General features: G+C 40.9%; 2 protein-coding genes across 3 annotated transcripts in view; both read left to right on the top strand.

Moving 5' to 3' along the window:
- Window positions 1-1,800, top strand: part of LOC110041576 (ATP-dependent RNA helicase DDX54-like) — a 31,431-nt gene extending 29,631 nt beyond the window's left edge. Inside the window, exons 28-29 of the mRNA XM_020746884.2 lie at window positions 425-522; window positions 878-1,800. Of these exons, the coding sequence (XP_020602543.1) occupies window positions 425-522; window positions 878-1,071 (292 nt within the window). The 3' untranslated portion in view covers window positions 1,072-1,800. The remainder of the gene's footprint in view (window positions 1-424; window positions 523-877) is intronic.
- Window positions 1,801-3,190: 1,390 nt separating this feature from the next.
- Window positions 3,191-15,443, top strand: LOC110041597 (uncharacterized). Of its 2 annotated transcripts, none has more exons than XM_089271096.1 (8): window positions 3,191-3,425; window positions 4,295-4,760; window positions 5,657-5,951; window positions 8,300-8,582; window positions 10,256-10,536; window positions 11,814-11,945; window positions 12,704-12,780; window positions 13,381-15,443. In XM_089271096.1, the coding sequence occupies exons 2-8, from the start codon at window positions 4,689-4,691 to the stop codon at window positions 14,632-14,634; spliced, it is 2,394 nt and encodes a 797-aa protein (XP_089127222.1). In that variant the 5' UTR covers window positions 3,191-3,425; window positions 4,295-4,688; the 3' UTR covers window positions 14,635-15,443. The 2 variants fall into 2 exon arrangements, with proteins under 2 accessions (XP_089127222.1, XP_089127221.1); XM_089271095.1 differs by having other exon boundaries at window positions 3,931-4,760.
- Window positions 15,444-15,821: the final 378 nt, after the last annotated feature.

Genomic DNA, 15,821 nt, shown 5'->3' with positions numbered 1-15,821 from the left:
GCTAGCCGGGGAACTAAGTACCGTTGTCGATAAATCTTCGTAAGGCACTCGGAAAGGGTCGCAGTAGTTATTAGCCAATCAAAACCTAGCTCGAACACTTCCGAGCACTCCGAAGACATGGCGTCAGTATGGCACAACGACGACGCGTCAAGTTTCTTTGGAATTTCGGTGTTGAAAACCTAAAGCTCGTGCATTCCTCTGAGAAGGCAATTCCCTCGAAATGGTGCTTGTTCTTCTGACTGCCATGTCACCCTTAAAATTTTACTTCAATAATATTTGAAAAAAAACGTGCCAGGAGGTTATTGATCTTTCGCTGATAGTATTTATAACATAAGTGATAAAATGTGTTAGCTGATGGTCATCAGAATGTTGAGTAGCACATCACGCATTCGTTTCAGTGTTTTCTTTGACTACTGAAACTTAGATACCAAGACTGGTTACGAAGAAATAAGATGGACGTTCCCGGATCAGAAGATCGCGAGGAGAATGGAACGAGGCCAGGTCACAAAAAGAACAGAAAAGGTAACAGACAACTTTGATTGTTTTATTTGTCAAGACGAATTATAACCTCGGAAAAAATTATTATGAGGAGAAAATCAGTCTTCAGCATTATCAGTCCACCGCATTAGCTTGCCCCCTTCTCTCTAAGAAGTTTCCTCTGATGATCTTGAGTGTCGAAAGTAATCAGGCAATTACTTTGGTTTTGGTTTTGGTTTTACTCCGATTTGAGATTGGCTGAATAGTCTAATTGGTAAGTAATTGGTTTGGTTTTGGGACACTCAATTTAAAACCGCTCTTTTTTTCAAGAATTAACGAGTTTCACTGCAAGAGAAGTTGAATTTTATCATGTTCTTTATCTGTTGTTTCTTTGCTTTAGGTAAAGGCGGGAAAAGCTTTCCTCCCAAAGGTAAAGGTTTTGGCGGGAAAGGCGCTAAACCGCGTGGAAACGAACTGAAATCCAAGGACCAGATACTGAAGGCTCGGCACAGAAAGGAAACTACTATGCAACGGCAAAATAAAGGAAAACTAAAAGGAAAAAGGGGCAGAGGAAAACCAAGTAGAAGAAAGTGAACTGAAATCAGTCCGAGGGGGTAACGGCGAGTAGCGCCTGTTTCGGTTAACACTTAGCCTCGGGCTGTTTTCGGCCCGAAGTGTTCCGATTCTTACTGGCCAATCAGAAAACAACACGATGACTCCGAACTTTGTTGCGTCTTGTTACCGCCGTCTAAGCACGTCATATTTCATTCCATACCTCCATATCGCGGGCTCAGTGAGTAGGTGTTTGCTTCCAAATGAAATCAGATATGCGTCTTGTAATTTGTTGTAGCCAAGGCAACAAACCGCATGAATGATAAAGGCACTGTGCAGAGACGAAAAGACGGCTACAGTGGAACCTCGATTTAACGATCCTCTAATTAACGATGGCCTCGATATAACGAACCTCGATATAACGAATTCTTCGATATAACGAACATAATCCGGAAGCCCAAACGTAAAATCGACCTCGATATAACGAACATTTTGGTCGTTTCCCCTAAAATTCGTTATATCGAGGTTTTCGATATAACGAACCCTCGATTTAACGAACAAATTTGGCCGGTCCCCAGGGACTTCGTTAAATCGAGGTTCCACTGTAATTAGGAAAGAAAGAAACAGAAGAAGCGACAAAGACAACCCGACAGGAACATAAAAAAGTTCCAGACACTGCTCTTCCCTTGTTAGGTTGCAAGACACCGCTAATGTTCCAATATTTAATTTTTACAATGACGTGAATATCTGAAATAAACTTGTGTCAAGCAAGCAGCTTTCTGCAGGTGTTGTGTAATCTAATCTTAAGTACCCTGCGACATATTTATTTCGTTTCGACGCCGACTTTCAAACTTGTCTCGGCACCTTTCCTCTACTTGACATTTTATGCGCTAGACTTTGTTTACGGCCCGCACATATCCGCAAAAAAACTCGCTCCTATTCACCGAAAATGTCTTTTTGAAGGAAGGCAAAAGGACATAAGCACCCGCGACACAATTGTTCCAATGAATAGTATAGCTAGAGTATGCCACTTCATATGATAAATTCATTTTTTCCCCTGGTACAAAATCACCTTGAAAATGACGGAAACGCTAACCTCGAAATAATTGTTTCCTAAAAGTTAACGAAACATCACAGAGATAACGATCAACAAAAACGGAACCAAGATAGTTATGACCGAGAATTTTATGTGAATTGTCAGCAGGAATTTTAAAAGTTTGCAAATTGTTTTCAAGAGGTAGCTTGTTTAGAGGGAGTAAGTCTTGTAATTTTCTGAATATTTTATTCTCGACTATTTAAATCTGAAAGACACCATATACCTAAAGTCGCTCAAACTGTCTCTTTCTAGATAATTGTCTGCCCGGGGGGGTACTTTGGGAATTTCTGGGTGGGGATGTGCCGCTGGGACCCTGGAACCCTTAGCCTATACCAGAGCTAGTTCAGCTGAATTTTGCTACCCTATACTAGGATGAACTCCCCAAATCCCCCATCTATCGACACTATAACGGCTAATTTGCGTAAATTTAAACTTGTCGATTTTATTTTTTTTATATTTTCGAGTGGCAATTCCTGGTTTCCTTAGTCTAAATATTATCTTCAACCAACTAGTTAGTTTTGGGGAAAATGGTACCCTATTCTAGACCTAAACGCTCTGATTTATATACCCTATCCTAGAGTAAACTGCTTGAAAACCATACCCTTCACAGCGGCACATACCTATATAGCCCATATATGGCAGTGCCCCCCCCCCCCCGGGCTTGTCTGCTTTCCTTGTTGTTTACGACATAAGCTGGGAAACCCATTGTCGCTGGCAGATGTCTCGTGGCGTCACTGTTTAAATTGTTTGTAATTAGCATAATGAACCGGAAAACAAACAGATATCATATGTATGAGAGAATAAGGAAGCAAAAATTTCCCTTTTAGCAATTACTTTAAATACTGTGATGAATTTGCGGAACCTTTTGCTGGCTTGTTCGGTCCTGTAGTCATTAAAACCTAGGTTGCGTTTTATATAGTAGGTAAATTGGATGTTTTTTTCAAAATAAGGTTCTCACACTTAAGTGTCGCAACCTCTTAGTGTCGCTTTATCGAAGTTTATGTTTGTCCAGTAACTGTAGTTTAATATACGACTGACGTCGTTGGAATAATTTATTCCGAAATGACAACGATAATTATTCCATGACAGCTGCGTTGTGTTGTACGGCTTTAATGGAAAATTGTCTCCGAAGAATATATTCTTTCACCACAACCCACACATTTCCGATAGCCGAATAACTGCACCTTCTAATGAAGCCAAATTTTGTATTGTCGGAGAGTATTGTTAAAAAGGAAACAAACGCCTCTCTATAGGCGGATTTTAACATGCCCTAAAGCACTTAAAGTCAGTTTTGGTAGAGGTAAGAGAGACTTTAATAAACGTAGATACAGATCAAGGAAGTATATTTTTACTTCTTTTATGATTTTTTTGTTTTTGTTTTTGTTTTACACAGCTCTCTATTACCATATTTTCTTTATTTGTTGTGTATAACCCTTTTGCTGGTTGAACTCATAAGCCGAAAGGTACACGATGATATTTCTCCTGTGTGATGAAGCTGTTTTTTGTCCTCAGAATTACCCCTCAGGGATTTGGTCTCCTCATTTGAATCGGAGATTGGAGCGTAAATGAATCAACGGGCGAAACTTAAGTTTCCTGTAGATCTTGTTTTCCATAAAAATATCAGTTCAGATCAGATTAAAAGGCTTGTAAACCAAGTCAAATCATTGCGAACATCTCGGGTTTAGCAGAGTGAAATCTTCACCGTCATAAACGTGTCGTTTTTTTCATCAGACGAAGAGAATAAGGCGACCTTTTTTCCTTTAATTATGATTTATTTATTTTTGTTTTTTTTTTCTTTTTCTTAGAGTGTGACGCCAAAAGTTGATTTATTTTAATCAACGGTATAAAAGGGCCCTTCGGCCAGGAGGATATCTGTTTTCTGCTTTTGTCGTTCTAACAAAAGTTGAAAAAATATCAAAGTCTTGCAACAATAGACAATTATTTGGCATTGTATTGCAGTGGGTGTGTTAAAACTGCGTCTGTAGCTCTCATGAAACTGCTTGCTGTCTGCGCTGTTAGGCAAAACGCGAATTGTAATTAGTGTGTTTGTATATCTTTCTTTTATAAGGATCGATACTTCATTTAATGGAAAATTAGAATTTGCGGAACCTTTTACTGATTTTACTATCAGATATTAGTGATATCTGATCGTAACTTTCGTTATCACAGCGGATCGCGAACGTTTTATCACGCTCCTCCTCACGGATCTCATCACGCTTATCTCACCACGCTTATCCCAGGCTACTTGACGGAGCCTGGTACCGATTGCCGCTTTGAGAGCAGACCGCACTCGTTACGCAGTATGGAACATGGTATTTCAAAGAATTCTTCTGGAACCAGTTCCGCACCAAGCCTTTTGGTCCAACTTCGGGAAAATTAACAGTATAATGAAGCATGACAAGGGCCAACCTTGAGTTGACATAGAGCGACAAAGAACAGTTTTGATGCGACCGACAAAGCTGCAAAATCGAACCACTTTATTTGAAGAGGTTCACACATAACGACTGTCGAATTCTAAATTAGTACTTGTTGCCTTGGAATTTTGAATCAGAAGTCATCGTCTATGGTTCTCAGCCAACAAAACATCATGAATGATGGGGATATTGTTATGGAAGGTCATCTTAAACGACTTAAGGTAAAGCGAAGGTAGTAAAATTTAATTTGTAGCGCTCGATCTTAGAAGTGTCCTCGATCGAGCTTTTTCCTTTTAAGTTCTCAATATTGGCCTAAGATTTCGTTGATGTTGTTGTCGGTCTGATTTTGACTGCCAATTCTTTATTTTGCTTTTTTCTCGCGCATTCCAGTAGCAGTTGTGAAGTTCAACGAGGGTTTTGTTGTGTTAATATGACTTGAGCGATTGTATACGACAAACACCAGGTCTAATTTGCACTCCAATCAACTAAAACTCGGTGTTTAGCTTTGCAGGGGATCTTACATATTTCATTCGTCTTGTGTGAGGTAAAACCTCGAGAGCATTTTCCATTGATAAAAGTTGTATTGATACATCTTTATCTCGATCTCAAGCAAAATCTTGATTGTTTTCAATGCTAATATAAATTCAAGTATTACCTACACGATTTCAATTTTCTCCGGCAATTTTTAATTATGTAAGCCCACTTACTTAATTAAACAGCTTTGTGAGCTTAAAGGTTGTTTTTTTGTACACAGGCAGTATGGATGTGTAGATCTAAGTTCTCAAAATAGTCTTTATTTTGGAACTTTTGTTATTTATTAAGCTAAAAGGTGCTGCATGTTAGCATGACTAATTATTGTTTTGAGAGGTTGTGCGAAGCAAATTGAAAGACAATGTCATTTTCTTTGTGTGGAAAACAAGTTGTGCTCTTACACATGCAAATTCATGTAAGTTTGACAGATATTAAAAATTATAATATTTTTAGCAATGATTCTGGAGTATTTTGATGGCGTTTTTGGCGATTGTGGCTTTCAGCCAAAAAAACCCTTTGATAAATAGCCCGGAGCATGAAATGTCCTCGTAAAGTGAAACATTGTTTACATCTGTTTTCTCAATAGACTCAAAAGAAGCGATACTTCGTTCTTCGTTCGTCTCCAAGGAAGGAAAAATCCCGACTGGAATACTACGAGAGCGAGAAGAAGTTTCGTTTAAAAGGAACTCCAAAGCGAGTTATTTACCTAACTGACTGCTGGAACATCGCAAAGAAAGAAGATTCGAAGCACAAATCGGTGTTCGTTTTGTACACGCGCGAAGATGCATTTGGCTTGATCGCGGATTCTGAAGACAAGCTAAATGCTTGGCTAAAGAGCTTGAAGACAGAGCAGAAAAAGGATGAAGTCCTGAATGCAACTGGTAGGTTACAAAGACCCCGGGAAAGACCGATCTTCTTCTAAAGCAATCAAATTACGTCGATCATTCTTCCTCAATATGTAAATTATTTTTTCCCCGTTTGAAATTAAGTCATGTGGTTGCTGATCCTTGATTCTAGTGGGATTACCCTGTTGGTATTATTATTATAATTTTTTCATTCTTTTATTTTTTACTTATTTTATTTTGTGGAACAAGGAAGGGGAATGTTGCTTGTGTGACAAGGTTTGTGTTCTCGATTTGCGTAACACAATGTGCTGGTGGAGGCTTTGTTTTTATCAGGATTTATGAATAATTCGGACTATAATAGGAAGCAGTATTCATTTTCTTGATGTAGTGGTCGGGTTTGAATATTTGAAACAAATTAACACAATCTACATAACAATGAGTTGCTAGGAGTTGATGGCAAGCTGTGCAAGGGGGGTGTAGGGGCCTATTAGAAACCGAAGAAACTGCACAAATATCGCTGAAAACCACAAAACCAAAACCGAAATACAGCAAAAGCCCTCATTAACAAAGCTTTGGCAGTCTTCAGAATCTCTCTTTCTGTTATTTAATATTTATACATCTAAACTTCTTCTACTTTCCAAAGTTCTTTCTGTATATTTCCTTGTTAGTGCAGAACACATCATAGTCTAAAAAGCTCCTTATTTATGTAAATCAGCTCCACAGACCTATAGCACTGTGGAACTAGAAACAAACTGCACGATAAAATGATTTTAAATGATTTTTGTTTAAAAGAAACACTACTTTGTGAAGTTACTTTTTGATTGCCATTGTCATAATTTTCATTTGTGTAGGCACAATGGAAGCCCCATTTTACAACCAAATTACTAATTATTTTACAACCAAACAGTCTCTCCTTTGCTTTTATTCCTCGTGAACAGAGCAAGTGAGCATAATGTTATTCCCGCGATGAAATGGGGAGACAACGGGCAATTGAGCTATAGAAACTCGATGGTCCACAGTCTAAGGTTAAAGTCCACAAGATATTATCTCAGCTGCATGATATTTGAGAAATAGTCGTTTGCTTTGATGTTATCTTTAGCTTTTGATAGTCTGCTTGGCATCCAAAGAGACTACGCTTGTCATGCATTCCTCTAACTGTAAGTGGTCCCTTGGAATTACAGTTTTAGCGCCACTGTGGGGTGTAACTTCCTTGGCAAAACCAGAAGAACCGTAAAATGCATTGGGCTGAAAAATCCAAAAAACCACCATCATTGTTGACAAAACCGAAAACCAAAGACTATACTGGTCAGAAAAAACCCGCAAATCGCACAAGACACCAAAACTGAAAAACCGCAGTTTTTAAGTGCGAAAGCCGAAAAAACCAAACCAAACATTGGCCAAACCTGCAAAATTGAAAAATCCCAATGCCCCCCTCCTGTGCCATCCAGCATACAAATTGTGTTACTCCATGAATCACTGGTAATCCCCCACAAACCATATGTTTTTTTCTTGGATGACCCCCCCCCCCCCCCCTGCACCCCTCCACTTGTTTTCATCCTTCTGAGAATTTCAGTTTGTTTCTCTTTAAAAGTTTTGGCTCATGGATCCTCTCACCAATTTGTACTGATCTTCGTTGGGGAGGTGGGACAATTTCTGGAAATGTATCCTTGTAGGCTCTCAAACGTTTGTATTTTTCATATAAGCAAAAAGATCACCTCCATAGATCAATTTGGAGGCACAGTGGCCTCGTGGGTAGTGCGCTTGACTTCAGATCGAGCAGTCCGGGTTCAAACCATGGCCGGGGACATTGCATTGTGTTCTTGGGCAAGACACTTTACTCTCACAGTGCCTCTCTCCACCCAGGTGTATAAATGGGTACCAGCAAATTTAATGCTGGGGGTAGCCCTGTGACGGACTAGCATCCCATCCAGGTGGGAGTAGAAATACTCCTAGTCGCTTCATGCTACAGAAACGGGGATACATGTAAGCTTCAGTCTGATTGGCCACTTGGCCTGTATTCAGATTGTACCTTTTACCTAACATAGATCAATTTATCATGCTGAATTTAGTATTTAAACATGTGAAGTTTCATAAGAATCCGTTAGAAAGTCAAAAAAAGTGGACCCCAAACTTGCTATTTTCTATGAAGAAATGTATGTATTACCCCCAGGTATACATTTCTTCATAAAATTGGCAAGTTTTGGGTCCCCTGTTTTTATAAGTTTGCAATGGATTCTTATTAAACTTTGCATATGTACTTAATTTGGCATGATAAATTAAGCGGAGAGGCTCATTTTTGTTTAAATGTAAATATTGGAAAAGCATGACATTGGTAAAAAGGTCCACTCACCAGCCCTGATGATGAACAACTTTCTTCTTGTTAGTGTCAAAATGGCCTGTCGCTGTGAAACCGAGGGGACTGGGCACCAGTAAGAACCTCACAGGGCAATATGATCTTCAACTGTCCAACAACTCTTTATCATTGGTCAGAAAGGATACCAAAGAGTCAATGATTGAGCTGGAGCTTGTCAGTGTCAGACGTTGTGGACACACGGACTGTTTTTTCTTCATGGAGCTTGGACGGTCCGCTGTGACAGGTGCTGGAGAACTCTGGATCCAAGTTGATGATCAGATTATTGCGCAGAACATGCATGACGCTATACTGGGGTAAATGTTTTCTTACATATATTTCAATTAAAATGTTACATCACACTAGAAGTTTGCAGATCTTCAACAGTTGCTATCTTTTAAACAATCATTTCCGTGAACGTGTTGCAAAAAATTATAAAAAGGAAATTGTTGAGTCATGTATTTGCTCACAAAACACGTGAGAGCTCTCAATAAATTCGTGAGCCATCTTGATGCAAGTTTGCATTTTAGTTTGGTGAGCCAATGTTACACAGCCTGCATATTTTTTCAGAGACAGGCATGAGAGTGCAGCGCATTAAGAATTTCAAAGAATTCCAAACATATCTGGAGATGTCCAAAGACTCTGAAGGATCTTCAAGAGATTTGTGATGAGATTTCAAACATTTTCCTGGTCCCAGAGCCATGATGTTGCCAATATGTTCCCTCATAAAATTATAGGAGAATTGAGAGAAGTGTATTGTCATTTGCATGGACTCTTTTTTTTGTATTCGTTTGAGCTTAGATATTTTTTAAAAAGTGTGTCAGCTACCTGTAATACCTCTAATTGGGCACAAGGCAAGAGAAAATAGTCTGTTGGTGGCAGATCCAAGCATTGGACCCTCGTGCATAAGACTTGCGCCCAATTATTATTAAGCAATGAGAGTTGGAAGGTATGCAGTGGAGCAGGTCAAAATACAGTCAAACCTCTATTAACTGGCCACCTATTAAGTGGCCACCCCTTGTTTAGCAGTCAGATATCAAAGCCCTTATTGTCAGTTAAGAAAATGAAACCCCTATTAACTGGCCAGCTCTATTAGGTGGCCACAACTGCCTTTTGGTCATCCCCATGAGGGTTTACCTATTGTCTTTACCACTTTTAAATGGCCACCCAAAATATTTATTAATAGTACATGTAGTTTGCCTGTCTTTGGAAAAGGTGATGACAGATAACAGTCTGAAATAGAAAGGGACACCTGATAAAAGCATTCAAACACATGTTCATCATGATTGTCTTGACATTAGTCCATATTCACTATTAAGCAGATAACTCAAGAGTAAAAAATACTCAAACTACAACAACCCCTATTAAGCAGCCACCTCCCATTTCCCCGAGGGTGATCCCTTACAAGGGGTTTGTTTGTGCGGAGACAGGATTTTAGAGAAGGGGGTTAGGGATATGGACAGCCATAGGCGCTCTCCTGTAGGGGGGTCGGGGGGGGGGCATCCTTCCTCAGAAAATTCCTAAAATTGAACTTCTCAGAAATGGATCTCCGCCATTCTGAGGTCGCCAAGTCAGCATGTTATTTTGTCTCCCCCATTGATCCGCCCCAGGTTTAACTGTACAATATACAAGAACAAGTGTTGCAATTCTTCACACTGTTATGTAGATTAAGTACTGTAACTGTGCGTGGTTCATGATGTGTGCATATCACGACCTAAGTATGATGGAGATTGCCAGGAGGGCAATAGAGGAGACCACATGCTCGGGAGGAATGTAATTTCACAGTACACAGTTTAGTATGTGTAACATTCTGTAAATTGAAATGTTTGTCTTATTCAAATTGACTGATGTGTACCTAGAAATCTAACTACGGGCCAAGCACAACTATTCTTTAATTTGCAGTTTAATGTATTACTTGAAAACCAGGATAGGTCATTTTAAACAATAAAATAAATTAAGTTGCCAATTGATGTATGTTTATTTGTCTTAGGGCCATGCACAACATCTCAACATCGGACATTCAACCAGTGTCCAGACGGCGCTGCTCAAGTGAAGGGAAGAGACAGAAATCCAGACCACGCCCTGTCTCGGCTGTTATTTATCCACTGAATCGTCGCCGCTCTGGTACCGAGCCAAGTTCGTCTCCTGAAGCCCTGTTTCATGCCGGTTCTTCGAATTCCACGAGGAATTTATCAGAAGGTGATTCGAGTCCCAGAAGCAAGACACCTTCTGTTTTAAATCGCTTATTGCCACGAAGAAGGTCAAAGGAAGGCAAGTTCGCCATGTTACTTATCACTCAAGTCTTGTTCGATTACCGTAAACTTCCGCTTATGAGCCCTAAGCTTGTGCGACTTCGCAAGGGGTTTTGGACGATTCTTATAAATTGGAGGGCTTATAAGCGGAATAAAAATACCGTTTCGAAATGAGCTACACCAGTGTTGATCAAAATATGTTTTTCATAGACTGGTTTTCAGTTAAGCTTGAAAACATCAGACTAAGTCGAAGTCAATTCATTTTATACTAAAAGGGGGCTTATATCCGGGGGGCTCATAATTGGAAGTAATATTTTGTTTACAGGGAGATGGACCTATAACCGGGGGGCCCTTATAAGTGGAGTGGCTTATAAGCGGAAGTTTACGGGTAACAGCACGCTTCAAAGACTGGCAGCCTCTGTTAAGGTCGGCACACACTAAGGAAAATGATTCGGGGACATGAAGCGGGGCCATGTTGCAGCGACAGTTTTCCTTAACATATGTGATATGCCCATTTTTGCGAAAAAGACTTCTTGCAAGGGCAAACTGTACCCTCCGTAACGTGTTGCATGAAATTTAGCTGCTTTAAATTCGTGCATCATGAAGCAAGGGCAAAATGATCTCAATTTTCAATGTCGCATCGTGTACGCTGCTCCTGCAAACTCTCCTCTTCTACGACACATTTTTATGCCTCAATCCGTTTCGTGTGCACCAGCTTACGTACTGTCCCTGCAACATGCGTTCTAAGCTTACGCTTGTCCTCGCTTCACGTCCTCGCAACATGTCCTTTAGTGTGTGCGGACCTTGAGGCCCCATCCATACTGCGCCGGAGAAATTTGAAAACGCAGCTTTATTTCTACGGTTAGGTCTTCCGTCCACACTAATCCGTCACGAAAACGAAGCTTTTCGAAAACGCTCTTCAAACCGGAGGAATTTGAAAACGCCGGCTTTGTGTTTCAGTGTGGACGAAAGACATTTTGAAGACGAAACTTTTCGAGAACGATAGCATCACGATAATGAAGTGATTTCCCTGACCAAGTTTTCCTCAGCCACAACTCCAAAATGACCAGTGATTGTTGCGTTTTCAAATTCCTCAGGGGCAGTGTGGACGGAAAACATCTGATGCGTTTTCAAAGTGAAAACACCGTTTTCAAATTTCTCCGGCGTAGTGTGGACAAGACCATAGTGCCAGCTCTTTCTCATTGAGCCTGATCAGAGCGAACAAATACGTTTCTTTTGGACAATCAGTTCTAATTATGTATTGAATGCGTCGTTCTGTTGTCTTTATTTGAATAGTTATAAATGCAAGTGTGAACAGCCCAACCAGAAGTCAGGAAGAGCAGAATTCAGATTTCAGTGCCAAAGTGTTGTTGAGTCCACCAGCGAACAGCACTGGACCTCTCACAGAACAGAAAGATGAACAACCAGGTAAGAGATATTACGCATATTTTCAACCCCGCTTTCATTTCAAGATACTGTAACAATTGTCTCTTTTTTTCGCAAATTGGAAGAATTGTTGTCTTCTTAACGCTGTAACGCTATCTGGGTACGTCACACGCTTATCCGTGGAAGGGAAGATTGCGTGACGAATTTAAAGTCTGCTTCGGAGGGTAGTGTTCTCATTAAGGCAAGCTAACGTGACAAATTCATTTGATGGGAAGGGTAACATCTCAGTTAGCGATGAACGAAAAACCTTAAACTCAAAGAAAATGGGAAAATAATTGTTTGTAAAAAGGCGGTAGCACATCAGTGAGGTCTGTATACCAGAAAACTAAACTTGACCGAGGATTGTTAAAGCTAGGTGAAGATTGAGACCGAAATCAAACGACGGAGTGGACAAATTCTTAGTTAAATTTCTCACAATGTGTATGCCATAACAGAGCCCCTACATGTAGCTATGTCGTGTCATTCAACTCATCAACAACAACAACTAATGGAAGGAAAGTTATAAACTAGAAAGTCGTGCCTCACCAAGGAATTGATAAAAGTTAAGTAAAAATCAAAGCTCATTTTTGGGGGAGCAGGGATAGAGCACTCGTCTCCTACCAATGTGGCCCGGGTTCGATTCCAAGTCAACCAGGATAGAGGACCTGCATGAAAACCAGCCAAGGCTAATGTGGCTTCCTCTCTAAATATTATAATTTAGTTATTATTGCTTTGTACTAAATGAGATGTTATCCGCACAGAGTACATGAATATTGGACCAGGAAACGTTCAGGAGCTGACAAGTGAAGAGGATTACATGAAGATGGGTGGAGACCGAGTGAGTGTTTTGTTTCGAGACTGGGTCGGGTGTAATTTCTTTCTTTTGAAAATCAGTTTTGCTCGTCATTGCCTCGATGTGGGTGTGGGCGCATTGCATAGTAGGTGCAAATGTCCTAGGTTTTTTGGTACCCGTTTCGCGTATTTTTTGTACTCCACTGATTGCAGTTGGATAATAACAAGTGTTCCTTCTTCAGCATGAATTGGTTCTATCTGCCTGTTTTTGTTATTGTCTTTTTGTCTGTCCGTCTGTCTACGTGCCTGTTTGTTTTTGTCTTTGCTTGTCTGTCGGTCGGTCGGTCTGTCTGTGTGCCTTTTTGTCTGTCTGTCTGTCTGTCTGTCTGTCTGTCTGTCTGTCTACTTGCGTGTTTGTTTTTTTCTTTTTGCCTGTCAGTCTGTTTCACTGTATGCTTGCCTGTTCGTGTTTTTGTCTTTTTGCCTGTCTGTCTCACGGTCCGCTTGCCTGTTTGTGTTTTTGTCTGTCTGTCTCTGTCTGTCTGTCTGTCTGTCTGTCTGTCTCTCTGTTTGCCTGCAAGCGACCTACCTTGTACGTGGATTTCAAGGCTTTGTCATCACCACCTCCTCTCTCTTGTTTCTCCAGCGCAAGAGCAGTGGCTCTTACGTGGACATGGAGTCAACGAAGTTTAAAGCTGTGAAAGCATTCAAAGACCCTCAAACTCAGTCAAACTCAAAACTCACGCAGACTACTCCCGAAGGGGGCTACATGGACGTGACGTCACCAAGGAAACAACAGTTCGACAAACAGAATGGAAGTGCGAAAACTCAAAGTCCGAGCGCCCGCAGTGAGTTTGTACAGCAGAAGAAATCTTCGTCGCCTAGGCAACGGAGGACCACAGAAAGCGCCCTGCCCAATAAACCAGACATCCGCGAGTTCGTCTGCATCAAGAAATCTCCATCCACTACTCGTCGGCATTCTGGGCAGGATTATGTCTCAATGAGTCCGCTGGCCGTACCGGCAGACGAATCTCGAAGCTACGTGAACTTTACCCCGGGCTCGAACTCTCCGAGGCCCGGGTCTCCGAATCTCATGTCGACCAATCAGCGAGAAGAGTCAAATCGTTGTTACGTGAACTATTCTCCGGGAGAGATTTTCGCAAACAGAAGTGCGCAAGTCGATTCTCTCAGCCCACGGACATATCTAAACGGTTCGGTCGAGTCGTCTTCGTACGAAGACATGCACAGTTATGTGAATTTTAACCCTGGCTATAATATTGAACAGGAAGCCGCGACCAGCGACTTTAGAAAACATAGCTTGGAATCCGTGCTTTCTGAAAAACCTCGCGAATACGAAAACGTTGATTTCAACGGTATTGCAAAAAGTAAAAGCGCGGTGGATGTTCCCCAATACGTTAATTTTTCTCCGAGGAAACCCTTTGAAAGCAGCAACAATGACATTTTGTCAGCCAATGGCGACACTGATGCGAGCTTAGAAGAAGCGCTTGATTACGTCGGATTTTCGCCTGGGAAAGTTCTGGATGAAAACGAGCGGTGGCGAAGATCACCTCGTTCAAACCGACGAGAAAGCGAACCCGCGAGATTGCAACCGCCAAAATGTGTAGGAAGCACATCGCTGGGGTCAACTCGAGAAGACGAAGAAATTACTCAACTTAACTACGTTATGCTTGACTTGAACAGAACTGAAAATTCGTCCGAGTCGCCTTCACGACAGCACCGGCGCCCTCCAAATATTGACTTGCGTTCGTGTCGACAATCTTCGCCAGGACCGAAATCCGCGCCAGTCAGGAGTATCTATGCTGAGGTAGATTTTACAAAGTCTGACGGAATAAGGCAAGCTAGGCAAGAAGTTAGAGAACCTACAAATACGGCTGTGTAAAATAGGATCGCTTGGAGAGAAAGTAGCATTTCTCACAGAATCGCTTCTCCGATTTTTGAGTCATTCTTAAACTTCCGCTATTTTAGTTACAGATGTTGCTTCGTTACGCGTCACCATGACGACAAAATGACTTGTGGCTCTCGGAGTGCAGCCAGATCTCGTAACCACAGTTGTCCGGCCACTTGGTCAGCGGTTAATTCAGCCAAGCATAGCCGAAAATTGTGTGGTTACGAGAGTCATCAGGAGATTTTGTTCGGCGAGTGGTCGTGCAAATTTTGATTGGTTGTAAAGAGTCGGAAATCCCCTCGGGTTCTGACAGTGTATTAGGCTTGCTGAATCGATATTAAACGATCGACAACTGCTGTGTAATGAGGTACAATTAAATTATTGTAATTATCTCCCAGATAATGTAAGAAATATTGTTTTCAGAGTAGCCGCTATGAGTATATATTGTCTTCTATTGACATAGCTTCTGAGAGAAAGAACGAATGCAATTCAAAAAATTATTTGACTTGTTTGATGCACAACGTGTTTAGCTCTAAATTTTATATCCAATTTTGTACACACCATAATTTCACATTCTTCTCACAATCACAGATTTCGCGGGTATAAATAATCTTATAAGCACAGTTAACAGCAATTCTTACATCCTTAAGAATTCTTACATTCTTCAGAATGTACAATTCGATTGACCAAACCAAAAACTAGCTGGTTGGCTTTGTAACCTTCGCAGATTATTGTAATTAAACACGCTGTTATTTTTGCTTGACTGTTGTAACGTAATTCAAATAAAGATTATTTTGAATTAACCTCGATGTTATGTAAAGACTTGAAACTGCGCATTTGCGCCAGGGACTTGGGAATGACTGAGCAATAGCGCGTTTACTACCCCTGCATCCCTCCTTTCCCTTATGCATCGGTCAGAAAAAAAAAATCCTTATGACCAAGCGATGACGTAATGCAAACCCGTGGTGGTCGCTCATCTGCAGTTTAGCACGTGGGCTCATGTAAGATCAGCGGCGTCTGGTTGGCGTAGTTGTAGTTGTAAGGACTCTTCGGTCCGAGTTAACATTCTTTTTCCAATAGGTTTGCAGTGCGCACTTGTGTAGGCTTACCTTATTATCGTGAGTGAAATGCTACCTTAATGTAACTGTCCACCATAATCTGGTTAATTGTACATTGAACTC

This window comes from Orbicella faveolata, unplaced genomic scaffold (assembly GCF_042242905.1).
Source record: "Orbicella faveolata isolate gen_17 unplaced genomic scaffold, um_ofav_v1 contig_34, whole genome shotgun sequence".
In the NCBI taxonomy this organism is placed as follows: Eukaryota; Metazoa; Cnidaria; class Anthozoa; order Scleractinia; family Merulinidae; genus Orbicella; species Orbicella faveolata.
Note: the sequence above shows the minus strand (reverse complement) of the source record. Positions and strands in the feature narration are given on the sequence as shown.